This window comes from Cervus canadensis, chromosome 2 (assembly GCF_019320065.1).
Source record: "Cervus canadensis isolate Bull #8, Minnesota chromosome 2, ASM1932006v1, whole genome shotgun sequence".
NCBI classification, from domain to species: domain Eukaryota; kingdom Metazoa; phylum Chordata; class Mammalia; order Artiodactyla; family Cervidae; genus Cervus; species Cervus canadensis.
This window is the reverse complement of record NC_057387.1, coordinates 65696740-65715803: the sequence shown is the minus strand read 5'-3', so window position 1 is coordinate 65715803 and position 19064 is coordinate 65696740. Positions and strand designations below refer to the sequence as shown.

Here is a 19064-nt window from a genome sequence, read left to right as displayed (position 1 = left end):
TGGCAAGTGAAAATAAGGACGCTGATCATCATTTCACATCACAGTTTATTATGACATGCAACTGCCAGAAATCAAAGTCAATGCTAAGAAAGAAAAAAAAAACCTACCCACAGCATAATCTCCTTTTCATTTTTAGCCATTCTACCCTGCAAGCTCCCTTTTTGATTAGCGGGAAACCTGAGAATAGAGGGTAGAAAATAATAATAAAAGAAGCCTGTGAATTATTGGATAATTTTTAAACGCCATGCCACCTTGCAGGAGAAACACCAGTTGAGACAAGCAGATATTTCCCTAGAGCAGTTTAAAATACCCTAAAGCGTACATATGGCATTGGTGAATGGATGACTCTGAGAAAGCTCTCTGCTTTGGGAGGCTGAGTGGCACAAATACCCTGTGTGGAGGAAGTTGGCATAGCAACTCTGCATTTGCAGTGGTGAATCACAGAGTAAACAGGTGCATAAAACAACTACTGGAATGTGTCTGTTCTCTACAAAGTGGTTAAATCTTGTAAAGCAGTTTTTTGCTTCTCTTTTCAAGAAACACAAACTCTTCAGTCTAATAAATTGAGGCAGTTAGTTTGCTGAATAGGAGAGGATATTCATGACTCCTGGGAAGATTTATTCCCTGTACTTACCCTGTATAAATAAGGGGACATTTACACTAAAAATAAGTCATTTCCTTCTCATAGTAGACACAATTCTCTGTTGACCGGAAAATGATGTTAAAAAAATAAGCTTTCTGTGTTTGTTAACATATGCATTCCAGAGAAAAGAACTGCTTACCTGTTGACAACGGGTCCTCTGAAATGCGGATCATATGCCCTTGGAGTACCTGCATTTAAAATAAAGAACTGTCTAAGCATGTAAGCCAATGAAATGGCAAATAAATATACAGAAAATATGAATAAAGAAAACTTCATATCTTAGCCAGTCCACTGCTTAGTGCAGTGTTGAACTCATTCTTTGGTCCAGTGAAACATCAGTTATACCTTGGATGCAGCTGTCAATCATTTTCCCTCTCTCCAGCTAGAAGTCTGGGAAGAGCTGGTAAGCACCACATTCTTAGGCACACTGTGTACATCTCTCCCACTGTTCTTAGCAGCAACATCATAGATCACAGCCAAGAGAGCAAAACTTGAAGCCCTTCCAGTCTGCAAAAATGCATTCTACCATCTGCCATTTCCAAGTATAGCTGTGTACTTGTGAGGGGCACAGAGTAACAGAGATGTCTGCTTATCTCAGTTCTCCCTTTCCTCTCAGTACACGAAGCTTTCCTTTGAGAAACTGGAATACCAGTCACCACTGGTCTCTGCCATGTTGGCTATATGTTATGCAAAAATCATTATTATATTTTACTATACAAATGTTATTTTTATTGCTTTTTATCATTATTTTTTAGATCTACTGGCAGACTTGATACCATCTGAAGAAATGCCCTAGTCATTCACTGTTGTAACATGAATTGTCATATATTACCCTTGCCTTTATTTTTTTTTTTTAATTTTTATTAGTTGGAGGCTAATTACTTTACAATATTGTAGTGGGTTTTGTTATACCCTTGCCTTTAAACAATACAAAGTAGACACAGAATGGCCTTTTCCCCCACATGTACTGGGTACACCCAGTAACAAGTTCTGTAAAATCATTTCTCGCCAAAGGTTTATATTTTGCAATTCTCAATCCCCTGACTCTTCTCCCCCAACCAAAGGATTCCTGCTCCCTTCCTCTATAAAAGGCCTGAATTAAAGACAGAATTTCAAAAGAGTCTGGAAAAAAGAGGCCTGTGTGTCAGCAATCTGACTCAGCCTGTATTCAATGGGGAAATTAGACCTGAGGACTCCAAAGCCTCTTCAGCGTAATCACAGGCTGAGGGCAGAACAACACGAAGGAGAGGACAGACTTGGAACAGAAATCCAAGAGCCAGTCAGTCAGCAAGTATTCATGAAGCACCTGTTATACATTGAGAGCTCTGAGGGCATACAGAAGATATATAAGGATGCTTCCTGTCTTGGAGACCTCACAGTTGGTGGGCAAGATTGACATATTGATTCATTCAACAAACATTTCTTGATAATCTTTATATATCAGGTCTTGTATTATAATACATGAGCAATGAATAGACTGTATAAAATAATAAAGTACTAAATTGTATGGTACTAATCTGAAGTGTTACAAGAGTTCTGAGAAAGTAAGTTTCATCGAGGACTAGAGCAGTCAAGAGCATTTCATTCAAGAAGTGAGATTTTTGTGAAAGATTGGAACAAAATAAAAGGGAAAAGGGAAACATTCTGAATGGATGAAACTAGAATTCTGTTAAATTCAGTAACTACATATTGATCACCCATTATGTGCTCTGCATTGAAAGAAGCACTGCAGGGAATACAGGGTTTAATGAAACACAGTCTCTTTCTTCAACAGGCTAACAGAGTGGTGAGCAGGGAGAGAAATAAGAAAAGACCACAAGTCATAGAAAACAAGACAGAATATAATACCATTAGAGGGGGTACATGGAAAGTATTAGGCACATTCTAAGGAAGGAAAGGTCACATTCAGTTGAGATTAGTAAGGAAGAGTTCCTAGAGTCACAGCATCTTGAGATGGACAAGCATGAAGTCATAGAGTTAGGAATGAACAGCAAGTGCATGGGGATGGTGAAAAGATCAGCCTGATTAGAATCCTAGATAATCGGACAGAAAGAGGAAAACATAAAGCTAAATAGATAGTATGGAACCAGACTACAGAAAGCCTAAAAAACCAGGAACAGAAGGTATTTTATACATCCTAGGCCAACAGGGAGTCATAGAAGGATTTCTTTTTTTGTCCAGAACTATAACTTAATGCAAAAAACAGTAGTTTCATCTTTCTCATGTGAAGATGAACCATTTTGATTCTAAATGTTACTTCATTCCCAGATCTCATGTGAGTTTTTCTTGTAACTTGGAAGGTAGGTAGTTATTTTAATCTGACTTTTCAGATGCTGGTTGTTCACAATGACAAGTTGTCTGAGGAAATACCCAGAGCTCAGAGTTGAGAAGGGCCAGTGGCCACAGGACACACTTTGGGGATCCCCCAGGATAGGGGAATGCTAGGCCTCAGCTTCTAGAATAAATCTTAGGTTTACTTTCATTATTTCAAGTTGTCACTTAGTGGGACAGGTCTCTTTCTGATACAAATTCTGCACATTTACATCACACGTCTTTGGGCTCCAGGTTGGGTATTGACAGTCAAGGACATTGGGTCATAGGATTTTCAACAAAGGAATGACATGGTAGAAGCAGGGCTTAATTAAGGAATAATCTAGTGGCAGTATATAAGTGCTATCACAAAGTGCAAAGTCAAGGGGACCAACTAGGAACCTATTGCAATAATAGAGGTGAAGTCATGTGAGCCCCACCCCAAATGGTGGTGGAAGTAATGGAAAGAGAGATTCATCCATCACCACAGAGCAGTCATGAGGCTAAGGGGTTAGGAGCAACGACTCTGGAGTCAGACTGCCTATTCTCTGTCACTTACTAGCCGTGACCCTAGACAGATCATATCACTTCTCTGAGTCTCAGTTTCCATATCTGTAAAGGGTTAGTCACTCAGTCATATCCAACTCTTTGCGACCCCATGGACTATAGCCCTCCAGGTTCTTTTGTCCATGGGATTCTCCAGGCAAGAATACTGAAATGGGTAGCCATTCCCTTCTCCAGGGAATCTTCCCAACCCAGGGATTGAACCCAAGTCTCCTGTGTTGCAGGCAGATTCTTTACTGTCTGAGCCAACAGGAAATCCCATATATCTATAAATGGGGATGACAATAGTATCTATGCCATAAAGATGTTATGAGGATTAAATGAATTAATACTTGTAACAATGCTTAAAACAGTGGTTGACACTTAGTAAGCCCCTATGTATATTTATTTTTAGTCAGAATTACATGAAAAAGATAAAAAGCACTTGAGTGGTAAGACTTACGGTGTGAAAGAGAGATGTCAAAAAAAGACCAAATAAAGAGATTTCAGACCTAGAAATTGTGATTCTCAGTTACTTTTGTTCTCTTACCTCAGTTTAAGGTTGATGTTATTAAAACAGTTGGGAACGTTAGCAAGTGGAAGAAACTGTAAAGTTGTTATGAGAAAAAGAGCATGAGGCTGATTCAGCTCATGGGGACATCTAATTGAAAGTCTAGTGTTCAACTTAAATCAAGAAACCGAAGTCTTATGGAGAAGGAGAGGAATGAAATGGGAATTTGATGATGGGGGATAAAAGATATAACATTTAGAATGGATAAACAACAAGGCCCTACTGTAAAGCACAGGAAACTACATCCAATCTCCTGGGATAAACCATAATGGAAAAGAATATTTTAAAAATGAATGTATATATGTGTAAAACTGAGTTATTTTGCTATACAGCAGAGGTTGACAGAACATTCTAAATCAAATATACTTCAATAAAAAGTTTTTTGAAAGAAATTGAAGTCTGGGTCAAATCTTGAGATAAATACTTGAAATTCATATCTTTATCACATTAAAAATAATAAATTCCATAAAGAACATCAGGATCTGTTGTTATAATGACAATAACAATAATACTTAACACATTTTCAATCATTAAATGTTAAGGACTCTTCTAAGTGCTCTCATGCATTATTTTGCTTACTTTGAAAAATAAATGTATTCTTTAGTTAGATTAGAAACTATTGTTAGCCTCATTGTACATATGCAAAAACCGAGACATAGAGAGGCCAAGCTACCCACTGTCACCAACATGGTATATAATGGGCCTGGGAGCCACACTGCCCTATCTCACTGAAGCAAAACAGATGCCTCTGGTCATACCCTGCAAAGCCAGCATGGGTTCCTACTCTGGGGGAAGTGAGTAGAATGCTTTCTGTTTGAGAGAGCTGTAAATACTTCAGTTCTGACACAGTTGTCAGCTTCTCCTTTTCTGACTGCCTGCTCTGCCTCTGCCTCATGGCAACAAATACATTTCAGGGTGTCCAGTCACCATTTCTCTGGGAACTGACTTCCTCTCTAATCCACAGGCATGGTCTCTAGCTGCCAAGTTTCTCCCTTGTAGCTGTTTCCCGGCAATCAGTGACTAGATCTGGTTTGGATATTACACCCAAACTAGGCCAGTCATTTCTGGTCACTCTATCCCAGGGGTTAGAATTAAAACAGACAGTGAAAGATCAGAACTGCAAAATGTAAAGCTTGAAGACCAGAGAAGCAGAGAAAGCAAGCTTTCAGAAAGAAATCACTGAAGCCAATGTATAAGAAGCAGCAAAGACGGAAATCTTCATGGACTTCACCTTTGTGTTCCAGTCCCTACCCAAGACCTGGGTTGAGTTTTGTATGATATATTATATCCTTATACTGAAGTCCTCTATCTTGCTTTTTGCTAGTTCACATCTGTTACAGGCAACCAAAGACTACCACTGATACACTCCCTCTCTTGACCTGACTTAAGGTTTCAACAACTCATTTTAACAACGTTTATTATATTCTTGCAGTAAAAAGTTGGTAGGGATTTGAGGAAGAATTCTGGAGACTGAGTCTGCTTTCACAAATCTCAAGTGAAAATAAGAAATATAAGCTTAAGACTAAAATTTCAGCACCAGTGTCAAAGAGCCATGACAGAGATGTGCAGAGGGTGCCATGGAGTCAGAGGGGGTCATGAACAGATAGGTCTCTCCACCTCCTGGCTGAGGCTGAACTTGGGCTCTACTTCCCACCAGTACTCAGGCCCCTGTGCATTGACTTGGAAATGAACACTAGGGCTGATATTCTTGCTGGTTCAAGATTTCCATCCCCAAACTGGCTGGATAGCTAAAATATACTAAAACCATTTTATCTAGCCCCTCTACACCAAATACTATAGTTCCAAAGGTCTGGGGTAGACTTGTCCTATCAGATAATTCTGATGCACAATCAGATTTGGAGACCACTAGTTCACTTGAGAGAATTTGGAAAATTCAGCAGTGGCCACAGGACTGGAAAAGGTCAGTTTTCATTCTAATCCCAAAGAAAGCCAATACCAAAGAATGATCAAACTACAACACAATTGCACTCATCTCACACGCCAGCAAAGTAATGCTCAAAATTCTCCAAACCAGGCTTCAATAATACGTGAACCGAGAACTTTAAGATGTTCGAGTTGGATTTAGAAAAGGCAGAGGAACAAGAGATCAAATTGCCAACATCTGCTGGATCATAGAAAGAGCAAGAGAGTTCCAGAAAAACATCTACTTCTGCTTTACTGACTACACCAAAGCCTTGACTGTGTGGGTCACAACAGTGGAAAATTCTTCAAAGAGATGGGAATACCAGACCACCTGACCTGCCTCCTGAGAAATCTGTATGCAAGTCAAGAAGCAGCAGTTAGAACTGGACATGGAACAACGGACTGGTTCCAAATTGGGAAAGGAGTACATCAAGGCTGTATATTGTCACCCTGCTTATTTAACTTACATGCAGAATACATCATGTGAAATGCCAGGCTGGATGAAGCACAAGCTGGAAGCAAGATTGCTGGGAGAAATATCAATAACCTCAGATACACAGAAGACACAAACCTTATGGCAGAAAGCAAAGAGGAACTGAAGAGCCTCTTGATGAAAGTGAAATAGGAGAGTGAAAAATTTGGCTTCAAACTCAACATTCAAAAGGTTAAGATCATGGCATCTGGTCCCAATCACTTCATGGCAAATAGATGGGGAAACAATGAAAACAGTGATAAACTTTATTTTCTTGGGCTCCAAAATCACTGCAGATGGTGACTGCAGCCATGAAATTAAAAGACGCTTGCTCTTTGGAAGGAAAGCTATGAAAAACCTAGACAGCATAGTAAAAAGCAGAAATATGACTTTGCCAACAAAGATCCATCTAGTCAAAGCTATGGTTTTTCCAGTTGTCATGTATGGACGTGAGAATTGGACCAGAAAGAAAGCTGAGCACCAAAGAATTGATGCTTTTGAACTTTGCTCTTGGAGGAGACTCTTGAGAGTCTCCTGGACTTCAAGGAGACCAAACCAGTCCATCCTAAAGGAAATCAGTTCTGAATATTCATTGGAAGGACTGATGCTGAAGCTGAAGCTGCAATACTTTGGCCACGTGATGCAAAGAACCGACTCATTGGAAAAGACCCTGATGCTGGGCAAGATTGAAGGCAGGAAAAGAAGGGGACAACAGAGGAAGAGATGGTTGGATGGCATCACCGACTTGATGGACATGAGTTTGAGCAGGTTACAGGAGTTGGTGACAGATAGGGAAGCCTGGCGTGCTGCAGACCATGGGGTCACAAACAGTCGAACATGACTGAGCAACTGATCTGAGGTCACTTGATTTCATTCTGAATTTTATTCCTAACCTCTGTTTCACTCATGCACTATCCTTAATTCTAGCTGTACATAACAGACCAAGCCTAATGAAGTGAGAGAAAAGCAAATCATTAGACATGTATGAGATTTGGGAAACACAGCAGCAAGAGTAAGAGATAACAGCTACAGGAAGAGAAGCAGAAAGTGACATTCAAGAAAACTCAAGAATTTCAAGAAAGAAGGATTATAAATTCCACAAAAATATTATTATTAAGTGAATGCTTCTTTGTACCAGGGACTGCTATAAGAGCTTTACACACATATGTCATTTTTTACAATTCTACACAAACACAATGTGAATAGTACCTGCTTGAACTATGCAATACAATAGCACTGGCATATTTATTTTGTCATTTAATGCTCTCAATAATTCTATGATGTGTGCCACTGTTATCCTTCCATTTTATAAATGAGGAAGTTGAGTCACAGCTAATTTGCCTTAGCTAAGTCATCTAACAAGAGGTGGAGGTGGCATTCAGTCTGACCCCAAAGCCTCTGCTGAGCTACCTGGCCATAAATTTCTCAATAGTGACCTTAGAGAAATTTCATAGATGAGTGGAGAAGGAAATATATTGAAAGAGATTGGAAACTTATATTGATCCTGTAATTATTTTTTTCAAAAAGATGGGCAAAACTAGTTTAAAAGTGTCTAGGCTGGCTTCCAATTTTTGTGTGATTTGTACCTTACAAAGTGAAAAACTGGATTGCGGTGTAAATGAAATGTTATTGTCAAATTTTCTGAAAAGCTGACACTTTTTGACTGTAATTTCTGGCTGCCTTATATTTCAGTTGCAAATATACTAAGACCTCAGTCAAATGATAAGATTTAGCTGATTTCATATAGTAATAGCAGCTGGAAAGTGATAACTTCATTCTGCCCCATGTGCTGACAGAACCTGTATTGTCATGCAAATTTTTTATTTCCTGAAATTAATACAGGGTATTGCTTTTTCTGAGGCTCTCATGTGCTCTAATTGCATCTCTGGAATAAACAGACTGAGGGACCAGCTAAGTAAAAAGGGCTATAATGCTTCACTACCACATAGCTCAGCTAATTAAGTGCAATTCATATTTCTCACTTAAAGGAAAAGAAAAGAAATTAAGATTAGGTAATCATTTTAAAAGCTTCATCAGTTCTTATGACTCTCTGATCACCAAAATTGTTGTGATAATAGAATCACTAAAAATTATTCATTATAGACAGTTGCACATTTGTTATTATAGCTAACAGTTTATATTGCAGTTTATAGGCATACAGTGCAATTTTTTCTTACTAGAAATAATTCCTGAAGATTATGAAAAACAGTCCAGGTAATTAATTCAGTTTATGGGTGCCAACTGCACATGACTCAGTCAAATGAAAACAGCAAGATAAAGCAGCTGATTATGCCCAGACACTTTTCTTTCTTAAAAGCAATGTTTTTCAAAGAAAATGACAATATAACTACCATTGATCAGTTATTTAAAGCAAAAATCAGACATTTAATGTTATTCCTTCAGGTGCTCTCCTTCAGAGAACCTAATGTGACTTAGAGTGTGAAGGGGGAACTAAGGTGGGGCAAACAAGTATCCGAGAACTTAGAACTGTTATGAGCAAACGCATTGGATAACTTTCCAACAAGCATGGGAAAATAGTGTGGTACAAAGTTGTCTTATTTTAGTATTCTACAATAGTCAGTGGAGAATTGGAAATAATTAAATACTTGTTTTACTTTACCTTTCAAATATGTTTATGAAGGTGTGTCTATAAATGAGGCCCTGTCATTTAATCAAAGGAAAAGTTCCCTTCCCTCTAAGTCTCAATGAAGGACAAAGAGCCATATTCCTTGCCATTTCTTAGTGGACGATGTTCCAATTTCACAGCCCATATGGCCTTTCTCAATCTGGCCCATTCACCTGCCTCACCTCCTACCATTCCTCACTTCAAACTTGATCTTTTAGCAATTCTGAACTGCTATGGTTCCCCTCCAAAAGTGACTCAGCTGGTAAAGAACGGTGGATTCTTTACCAGCTGAGCCACCAGGGAAGCCCAAGAATACTGGGGTGGGTAGCCTTTCCCTTCTCCAGTGGATCTTCCCAACCCAGGAATTGAACTGGGATCTCCTGCATTGCAGGCAGATTCTTTATCCGCTGAGCTACCAGGGAAGCTTGTATTTTATACAGTGCTCTCTGAATAATATGACTTTCCCTTCTTTGTTCCTTTGGCAATGGTTAGAGGAAGTCTACAGTTCTGCTCACAGATTTCCCATTCATTGTCAAGAAGGACAAGGACTAAAGACATTCTACTGCTCACTATGCCAGTAAGTGAAGCCCACTTTGACTGGTCCCTACGTCATGGTAGCTAATTCCATTCATCTCTGAGACATATATTTCTATTATTGCACGCGGTGTACTGTATTGTTGCATGTGGTATACTGTACCAACAAGGTGTTTGTTTACATGCTGTGGTAGATAGATGCTCATGTCCTAATCCCCAAACTTGTGACTATGTTACCTTACATGGCAAAAGGGACTTTGCAGATTTAGTTAAGTAGAAAATCACAAGACATAGAGATTACCCTGGATTATCTAGTTGAGCCTTGTATAATCACAAGAGTCCTTAAATAGGGAAAGGGGAGACAGAAGCGTCAAAGGAGATGTGACAACGGAAACAAGGTCAAAGTGATGTGACATGAGAAAAACTTGACTGGCCATTGCTGGCTTTGATGACTGAAGTGAGTGATGAGTCAAGGAATGTGGCCACCTCTAGAAGGCGGAAATTTAAAAAGACTGATTTCTCTCCCATAGAACCTCTAGGAAATAATGCAGCCCTGTCAACACCTTGATTTCAGTCCACTGAGACCTATTGTGGACTTCTGACCTCCAGAATTATAAGTCTGTGTGATTTTAAGCCACCTCATTTGTGCTAAGTCATTACAGCAGCAAGAGGAAGCTAATCCACATGACTATTCCTCCTATTGGATTGATAGCTCCTTTAGGGCAGAAACTAGACTTTGAGGATTGCTCTATTGCTATTATCTGCTTCAGTACCTGGTGTATACAAAATAGGCATTCAATAAATGTCTACAGAGTAAGTTTAAAAATAATGTCAATGTAATTGTGAACTCTTCCCTGGTGGCTCAGGTGGTAAAGTATCTGCCTGCAATGTGGGAGACCTGGGTTCAATCCCTGGGTCACAGGATTCCCTGGAGAAGGGAATGGCAACCCGCTTCAGTGTTCTTGCATGAAGAGCTTCATGGACTGAGAAGTCTGGTGGACCACAGTCCATGAGGTCGCAGAGTCGGGCATGACTGAGAAACTAACACTAACTATTTTAATTTAGGTTATAAAAATACAAATAGAAAATCAATCTTGACAGTCATCAGCTAATTATTTTAGACAGGTTTCAACTTGGATTAAAAGCAAGTTAATAGACTCCTAAAAACACACTTACATTAAAAAAAAAATTTACTCCCCCATCACTAACACTAATTTATCATTCTGTAACGTCAAGATCAGTAGGAGCTAACAAAGGAAGTAAGAGAGACAGTACCTCACACTGGTGAGTAAAAATTGCTGTCAAATTACCTGGCATCAAATGTCATCTCTGCCACTACAAGCTGCGTGATCTTGAGAGAATTGCTTTTTTTCTCTCTGAAGTTCCATTTTTGTCATTTATAAAGTGATAGGTAGTAGCAAAAAGTACAAAATGAAAAAAGAAGGAAACAATTTCTTCCTTCAGGATGACCATCTAACTGGAAAATAATAAAGTATATGTAAATCACCTTTATAATGTAAGTCAATCTGTGCAGAACTAGTGCAAGCCACCTTTAGTTGGATCGTCACCCTGACTGTGACACCAACAATTCCAAATGCTTTCAATGACTAAGCTGGGTGTAACATTTATGAAATCACTTTTCGAAAGAAAGAAATTTTGAGCACGCTTAAAGGATAGAATCTTGTGCCACCTGGGAAAGCTGGACAAAAGCACATGCTGAGCCAGAGCAAAGAGAGAATCTGGGGGAAGAAACATGAGAGCATTAGGGGAATGACGCACACCATCAGGAGCTGCAGGATTTACAGAGCCCCCCAAGTCTTCTGGGAAAGTAACACAATCGTCGCATGTTTCTGCTTCTGCATGATGCGGAGGAAACAGAAAAGCAAAGGCAGAGGAACCAACATGAAGATTGCTGTCATATTTCAGACATAAGATGGTGGTAGGTGCCTGACTGAGACTGTAGCAACAAGAGAACATGAGGCAATTCCAGAAGCTCTGCAGAGGAGTACATTTGGTAGGGGAGAAAGAAAGGGCACAGTACCATGCTTCACCACCTCATGTTGGCAATGTCTCTTGCAGAAAATGATGTGCATTCCAGAAACTCCTCTGGAGCAGAAACATGACCCCACATTGGACATGGCAAGATGAACGGAAATGCAATAAGACTTCTTCAGCACTGATCCAAACCAAACAATACTATGGTATCATGACCTTTTGATGGTTGTTCTTCCCCCATACTGAAAAACTTCCTAAACATATGAATGACAAAACACTGCAATGTCAAATCTCTTGCTTTAAAATTTTTTTTAAATCTTTTTTTCAAAGATTTTTTTAGGGGGCTTCCCTTGGGGCTCAGCTGGTAAAGAATCCACCTGCAATGAGGGAGACCTGGGTTTGATCCCTGGGTTGGGAAGATCCCCTGGAAAAGGAAAAAGCTACCCATTCTAGTATTCTGGCCTGGAGAATTCTATGGATTGTATAGTCCATGGGGTTGCAAAGAGTCGGACACGACTGAGCAACTCTTTCACTTTCACTTTAAATCCACAGGGTTGGTTTCTAAATAGCTTGCATCATCATTTGAAATAATCTGCCCTATATGAACACAAATTGTTAACATTCAGTTTGAATGTCAACCTTAGGAGAAATACCTAAAAAAAGCAACCTCATGTCCACTGAGCAAGCAAAAGAAAACATACATAAAACACTCAGGCTGCTTCCTAATAGACCAGTTTTATAGGCAATGCTGAAAGATGCACGGTTAGGGGGCAATGGAAATGTACTTCTGAAAAAATGATTTTTCTTGACTACTGTGACAAAGCTCTGAATTTGTGCTATAGAACACCCATGAATTACTGGATAATCACACATCTTCTCAGAATAAATAAAATTATGAATCAATATTGATTTAAAAACAGTCTGGAAGCAAACAAGAACATGAATTGAGTTTGAAGGTTATCAGCTTGGGTTTTCTAATATTTCTCTCTAGCCATATTTGTATTTTATTGCTCAACATGAGGCACTTAAAAAAAAAAGACCAATAACATACTCTAATTACACTGAAGCAACTCCTTATTTTCCTAAAGTTTTCATAGGTTATATATTTCATTAGCATACCAAGCCCTATTCCCATACCTCCAAGAAACTATAAGAACAATTTCACAACCAGAGATAGGAAACAAGGAGCATATTTACTTACCCTAAAAATAAAAATAAGTGACTTCATCTGGCCTTTCCATCTACAGAGTTCAAGCAAGAGCACAGTGAATGAATAAAGGTTAGGGAAAATGATAGTTTTCATCATTATATAAATATGAACATTAACTTTTGTAAAACAAAAAAGGAGAAAATTATCTTTAAAGCTATAACTGAGTAAAAGACTTCTGTTGAACTAAAGAATAAACACTACTAAAGAAAAATAGCAAGAATTGGTCAATTTATCACGAGTGCATAAAGCATTTTGGTAGCTGGTGATAACATCTCTTCTACTTCCTCATATGACCCAGAGGTTATTTATGAGAACAAAATTAAACTGCTTATCAACTCTGACTTTTACTACAACTCAAGAAGATGTAAGATAATAATCACTGGAAAAACATCCCTATTCCTGGGCCTCAAATGTAGGACTGAAAACATATTTTAGTGCATAATTTCTACCCACAAAGCATCATGACCAACAAATAAAACTGCAGATGGAGTGCACCATTAGAATCTGTATCATGTGGATGCCTCTACTTACAAGACAACTGAGGAAAAATTGTGGTAAACTATGGTTTTTAACCAACTGGTTGGTCAAACTTGTCACTTACAATGACCATCAGGGAATTAGCAGCCATCAGGGATACACAACCTACTTCATGATCCACTCGAAACTGTTAAATCTACTCAGAGAGAGAGCAAAAGAGAGAGACTGATGTTCTTTCTTCTTAGTGCTGTGGGTGGGGGTGTGTTACAGAACAAGATATTCCCTTGAAATGGATGCCTGGGGACTTATCTCATTCCTTCCTGGAGTCTTGTCTCCTTGGATCAAGTCAAAGATAAAATAGCCTGGATTTTATACTTGCAAATTCTATAGAACATATGTGAGGCAGAAATGCTCATGAATTTTTTCTCCTCTTAGAATGGATTTCTCACAAAGAGAGTAAACATATTTTAAGTTCAATGTCAAAAGAAAACTTTGGGGATTATTTCTTTTACATTCCGTGCTGATTTAGAGAAGGGAGCGAAAAAACTAGGGAAGGGAAATCTAGCATGAAAGACAATGACTCAACTAAATAATCTGCCATGACATTGTGTATGTGTGTTAGTCAATCAGCTGTGTCCAACTCTTTGACACCCCATGGACTGCAGCCCACCAGTCTCCTTTGTCCATGGGGTTCTCAAGGCAAGAATACTGGAGTGGGTAGCCATTCCCTTCCCGAAGAACTGAACCCTAGTTCTCCCACATTGCAGGCAGATTCTTTACCATCGGAGCCACCAAGGGGGCCCTGACATGCCGTGACAGTAGAAACATGAAACTGTGAAGATTAAATCTAGAAGTGAAAGTCTGTTAGCTTCAATTCCAAAAGCATGAGAGGTTCAACTGTTTTTCCTTTTTTTTTTTTTCCCCTTTATTTATTTATTTATTTTTCAGTGGGTTTTGTCACACATTGATATGAATCAGCCATAGATTTACACGTATTCCCCATCCCGATCCCCCCTCCCACCTCCCTCTCCACCCGATTCCTCTGGGTCTTCCCAGTGCACCAGGCCCAAGCACTTGTCTCATGCATCCCACCTGGGCTGGTGATCTGTTTCACCATAGATAATATACATGCTGTTCTTTCGAAACATCCCACCCTCACCTTCTCCCACAGAGTTCAAAAGTCTGTTCTGTACTTCTTTGTCTCTTTTTCTGTTTTGCATATAGGGTTATCGTTACCATCTTTCTAAATTCCATATATATGTGTTAGTACTGTTTTTCCTTTCTCTCTTTCTATAAAAACAACTAAATATTCTGAATATAAAGTTTAAAGAATATTTTTAGAGCACTGGAGAGCTGACAAAACAATGAAGAAAAGCCAGGCTCAAATCAAAGTGAAAGTGAGAACCCTGAGAGAGGAGAATACCACTAAAGTCATGATAACCCCAAGGATACTTAGCAACTTAGCAAATTAGGAGCAGAGGGGACAGAAGATCCAGGCCAGAGACTGCTCAAGATGAGCAGGAAAGTCAAATAGGAAATCGTTCCTCTGCCAAGCTGGAACTTCAAAGGACTATACCCTCAGAATAAAATGGACCTTACCCTTCAAAAGTTACCATGACACTGGGCAGTAAGATGGACGATAACACTCTCATTTGAATTTGCAGTGTATGTGAAGTTAATCTGCGTGGGTTCCTAAGAAACTGATAGACAATAACAGACTTCTGTTCAAACTCATCATTATTCTAAGAATTCTCACAAATAATTTTCTAACGAAACAGGCGCCTCACAATTAAAAAAACAAATTATATAAGGAAACAAGACACCACAAAAAAAACCTAGATAATCAACACACAACAAAATTTGACTAATAAAGTCTTTAAACATTTAAATCATTAGTCCCAGATTATAAAACTATGCTCACTCTTTTTCATAAATAAAAAGACAAGCTTGAAATTAAATGTGAAAAAGTATACAAAATTATTCTGCAGATTTGAAAATGAATCAAATCAAATCTGGAAGTGAAAATACAGTAAATGAAATGTAAAACTTAGTTAAGTTTGACATCAGATTAGACACAGCTGTAGAGGCAATTGGCAAACTAGAAAGTAAGTAAAAATAAATTATTTAGAATGTAGCACAAAGAAACTAAGGATGAAAAAATAGCAAAATATAGTTGATACACTGAGTACAGAGTAAGAAGTTTTACTATATGTCAAATCAGATTTCCAGAAAGAAAGAATAGAAATGATGGAGAGGGACAATGAAAGAGCAGAGAAGCCTACATCTAGTGACATGTAGTGTCCCTATGTCCTGTTCCCCAAGAAAGGGTGAAATAGAGACACTTTTCAGGAAAAAAAAAAAAAAAGCATGAAGGCTTGCCATTAGCAGCATCTCACTGAAATATATTAGGTATATATATTCCTGAAAGAAGAAACAGTAAGTCAGATGGAAGGTCTTTGATGAAAGAAGAAATCTAAACACCTAAGAAGGGAGAACAATCAGTGGCTATAGAAAGCAACAATAATAGAGTAGGTGGGGTTATATAAAACAAGAGAAAATTATGACAATTATAAAATGCAATCCAAGACTTGAAGTATTGTACACTTTTTGTATTCTGTAAATAGGAAGTAAAATATTAATGAATTTTAAATTTTAATGAGTATGCATGCTATAATATTTTAAAAAGGAGAATTGGTAAGCATTACTTTGAAAATATTATAGGAAGGAAAATGGAATAAGAAAAATTAGCCTATCCAGAATCAGATAAGAAAGAGAAGAAAATCTTTATAGAACAGTTAAGGCAATGGAAAAGTACCATGCAGGTTTCCCTTGTTATCCAAAAGCAGAGCATTTCGATGAAAATTTTAGTAAGCCAAAATGGCATTAAGCAAAGCAGCAGTTACCATAGGACACATCTTGCTAATAGATGCTCAAAATAAATTGAGATCAAGCACTGATGCTCACAGGCAGAGTTTAAAGGTGTGGCAGTTTGATGCCGAGACACTGGGGGAGGAGCCCGGCGTGCCGCTCTTGCTGTCTAGAATGCCTGCTGCCTCTACAAGAGGTGCATTGCAAAACAACTGCTGAATGAATTTCCACTTTTCATCTCTTTTTGTAAAAGTGAAAATCATCTTCTGATACCTTTCAGTTACTGAAAACAGATACAAATATAGGTCTGTCATAAAAAGCAAAGAGGTGCAAAGTGAACTTTTGAAAAGTAGGGTATGCCTATATAAGGTGATGCATATTGTTAATGGACTGAATCCTTGTGTCCTCCTTCAAATTCATATATTGAAGTCCTAGCACTCAATATCAGGAAGAAGGGTCTCAGATGAAGCCATGAAGGTAGGACCCCCACAATGGGATCAATGTCCTCATAGAAGAGGAAGGAGCTTCCCAGGTGGTGCAGTGGTAAAGAATACACCTGCCAATGCAGGAGACACAGGAGACGTGGGTTTGATCCCTGGGTTGGGAACATCCCCTGGAGTAGGAAATGGCAACCCACTCCACCATTCTTGCCTGGATAAATCCATGGACAGAGCAAACTGGCAGGCTACAGTCCAAGGTCGCAGAGCCAGACATGACTGAGCAACTGGACATGCACACATTCAAAAAGAGGAAGACAGACCAGAGTCAACTCTCTCTGCCATGTGGAGACAATGAGAAGGCAAGCATCGTCAAGTCAGAATGAAGGCTCTCACCAGGAACCAAAGCAGCCAGCACCTTGATCTTGGACTTTCCAGCCACCAGAATTATGAGAAAAAAATGTCTGTTGTTTAAGCCACCCAGTCTGATATTTTGTTGTAGCAGAAAAGACATATATAAACTCAAATATATTGACAATTACATTCAATACAAATGGACTAGATGTGCCTGTGAGAAATAAAAATTGTCATACTAGATTTAAAAAAAATCCAACTATATGCTATATGCATATCCAAAAATAAGAATATATGAAAGTTGAGATAAAAGGATGAAAAAAGATATGGCATATAAATCATAACCAAAAGAAAGGAGTTGTATGTAGTCTCTGAAAACAGAAATTACAGTGAAAAGCATTACTAGCATAAAGAGAGTCACTTCATAATGATAAAAGTTTCAATTAACCAGAGTGCTGTAACAGTTTCAATTACATGAAATTAATGAAATTTTAAATGTACTTGTATAGAACTACCAGAAAAAAAAGACAAATTCACATAGTAGGATATTTTAACATGCTTTCTCAGTATTTTATCAAATACTATGATAAAACGGGTCATAAAACCCCTATGGATGTACATTCTTTTCAACAAATGTGATAGAACAATGGTTATACACAAAGAAAAAAATACTAATCATTTTGGACTGCTGCCTCACATCAGACATGAAAGTTGATTCCAGATATAAAAAACTTAAAGTGAAAGACAAAGTTATAAAGCCTCAGAGAGATTATTGAACAATAGGGAAAAAAGGACTAGATACAAGGGAAATAAATGATAAATTTAACTACAACAAAAGTAAGAAATTCTGTTTTCAAAAGACTCACTAAAAAGTGGGATAAGACATTCACAGAGGATGCTAGTAACACCTATAACACTGAATTACTAATACCCAATGTAAAGAAATCCTATGGTTCAAAGAGAAAAAGACCAACCAAAAACTTCATGGAAAAGAGAGCAAAGGGCTTGGGTGGGGACTTCAGAGGAGGAAATCAAAATGGTCAATAAATAATAAAGTAATATTCTGGAAACAGTGAAGACTTTATTTTCTTGGGCTCCAAAATCACTGCAGATGGTGACTGTAGCCATGAAATTAAAAGACACTTGTTCCTTGGAACAAAAGCTATGACAAACCTAGACAGCATATTAAAAAGCAGAGACATTACTTTGCCAACAAAGGTCCATATAGTCAAAGCTATGGTTTTTCCAGTAGTCATGTATGGATGTGAGGGTTGGACCATAAGGAACGCTGAGTGCCAAAGGATTGATGCCTTTGAACTGTGGTGTTGAAGAAGACTCTTGTGAGTCCCTTGGACTGCAAGGAGGTCCAGTCAGTCAATCCTAAAGGAGATCAGTCCTGAATATGCATTGGAAGGACTGAGGCTGAAGCTCTAATACTTTGGCCACCTGATGTAAATTGCTGACTCATTAGAAAAGACCCTAACGCTGGGAAAGATTGGAGGAGGAGGAGAAGGGGATAACAGAGGATGAGATGGCTGGATGGCATCACTGACTCGATGGACATGAGTTTGAGCAATCTCCACGAGATGGTGAAGGACAGGAAAGCCTGGCGTGCTGAAGTCCTTGGGGTCACAAAGAGTTGGACATGACTGAGCAATTTAACAACAATTCCATCTCATTAATAATAAGGCCGATATAAACAAAAGCCACAAAAAGAAAGAACTATATAAACCCAAAACACTTGTAAAAAGTAAAAAACTTGATAATATGATGCTGACAGAAGACATGGAATAATGAGATCTCATACACTGTGAGTAAGAAGGAAAACTGGTAGAACCACTTTTGGACAAGTTTAGAAAGTTGTTTTATTTATTGTCTGTCTTTTCCATTAGAATATAAGCTCTAAAAGGGTAAGGGCTTTGTTTTATCCACTACTATATGCCCTGCCACTCTGAACAGCAGTTCTGAGTCATAGCAGCTGCTGATTAAATATTTGTTATGAACAAATAATGGAATGTCACCTAGAGCTGTCTTTTTAGTTATCTGTGCCACTACTTTTTATCCCCTCTCTAACATATACTGAGGCCAGTTCAGCTTTTCA

The 19064-nt window shown here is 38.4% G+C and overlaps 1 protein-coding gene across 2 annotated transcripts in view; it reads right to left on the bottom strand.

Moving 5' to 3' along the window:
* The window catches only part of SLC44A5 (solute carrier family 44 member 5), a 429650-nt gene that overhangs the window by 190104 nt on the left and 220482 nt on the right, over positions 1–19064 (bottom strand). For both annotated transcript variants that reach the window (XM_043460948.1, XM_043460949.1), the window contains one exon: positions 783–831. In XM_043460948.1, the coding sequence (XP_043316883.1) occupies positions 783–831 (49 nt within the window). The remainder of the gene's footprint in view (positions 1–782; positions 832–19064) is intronic.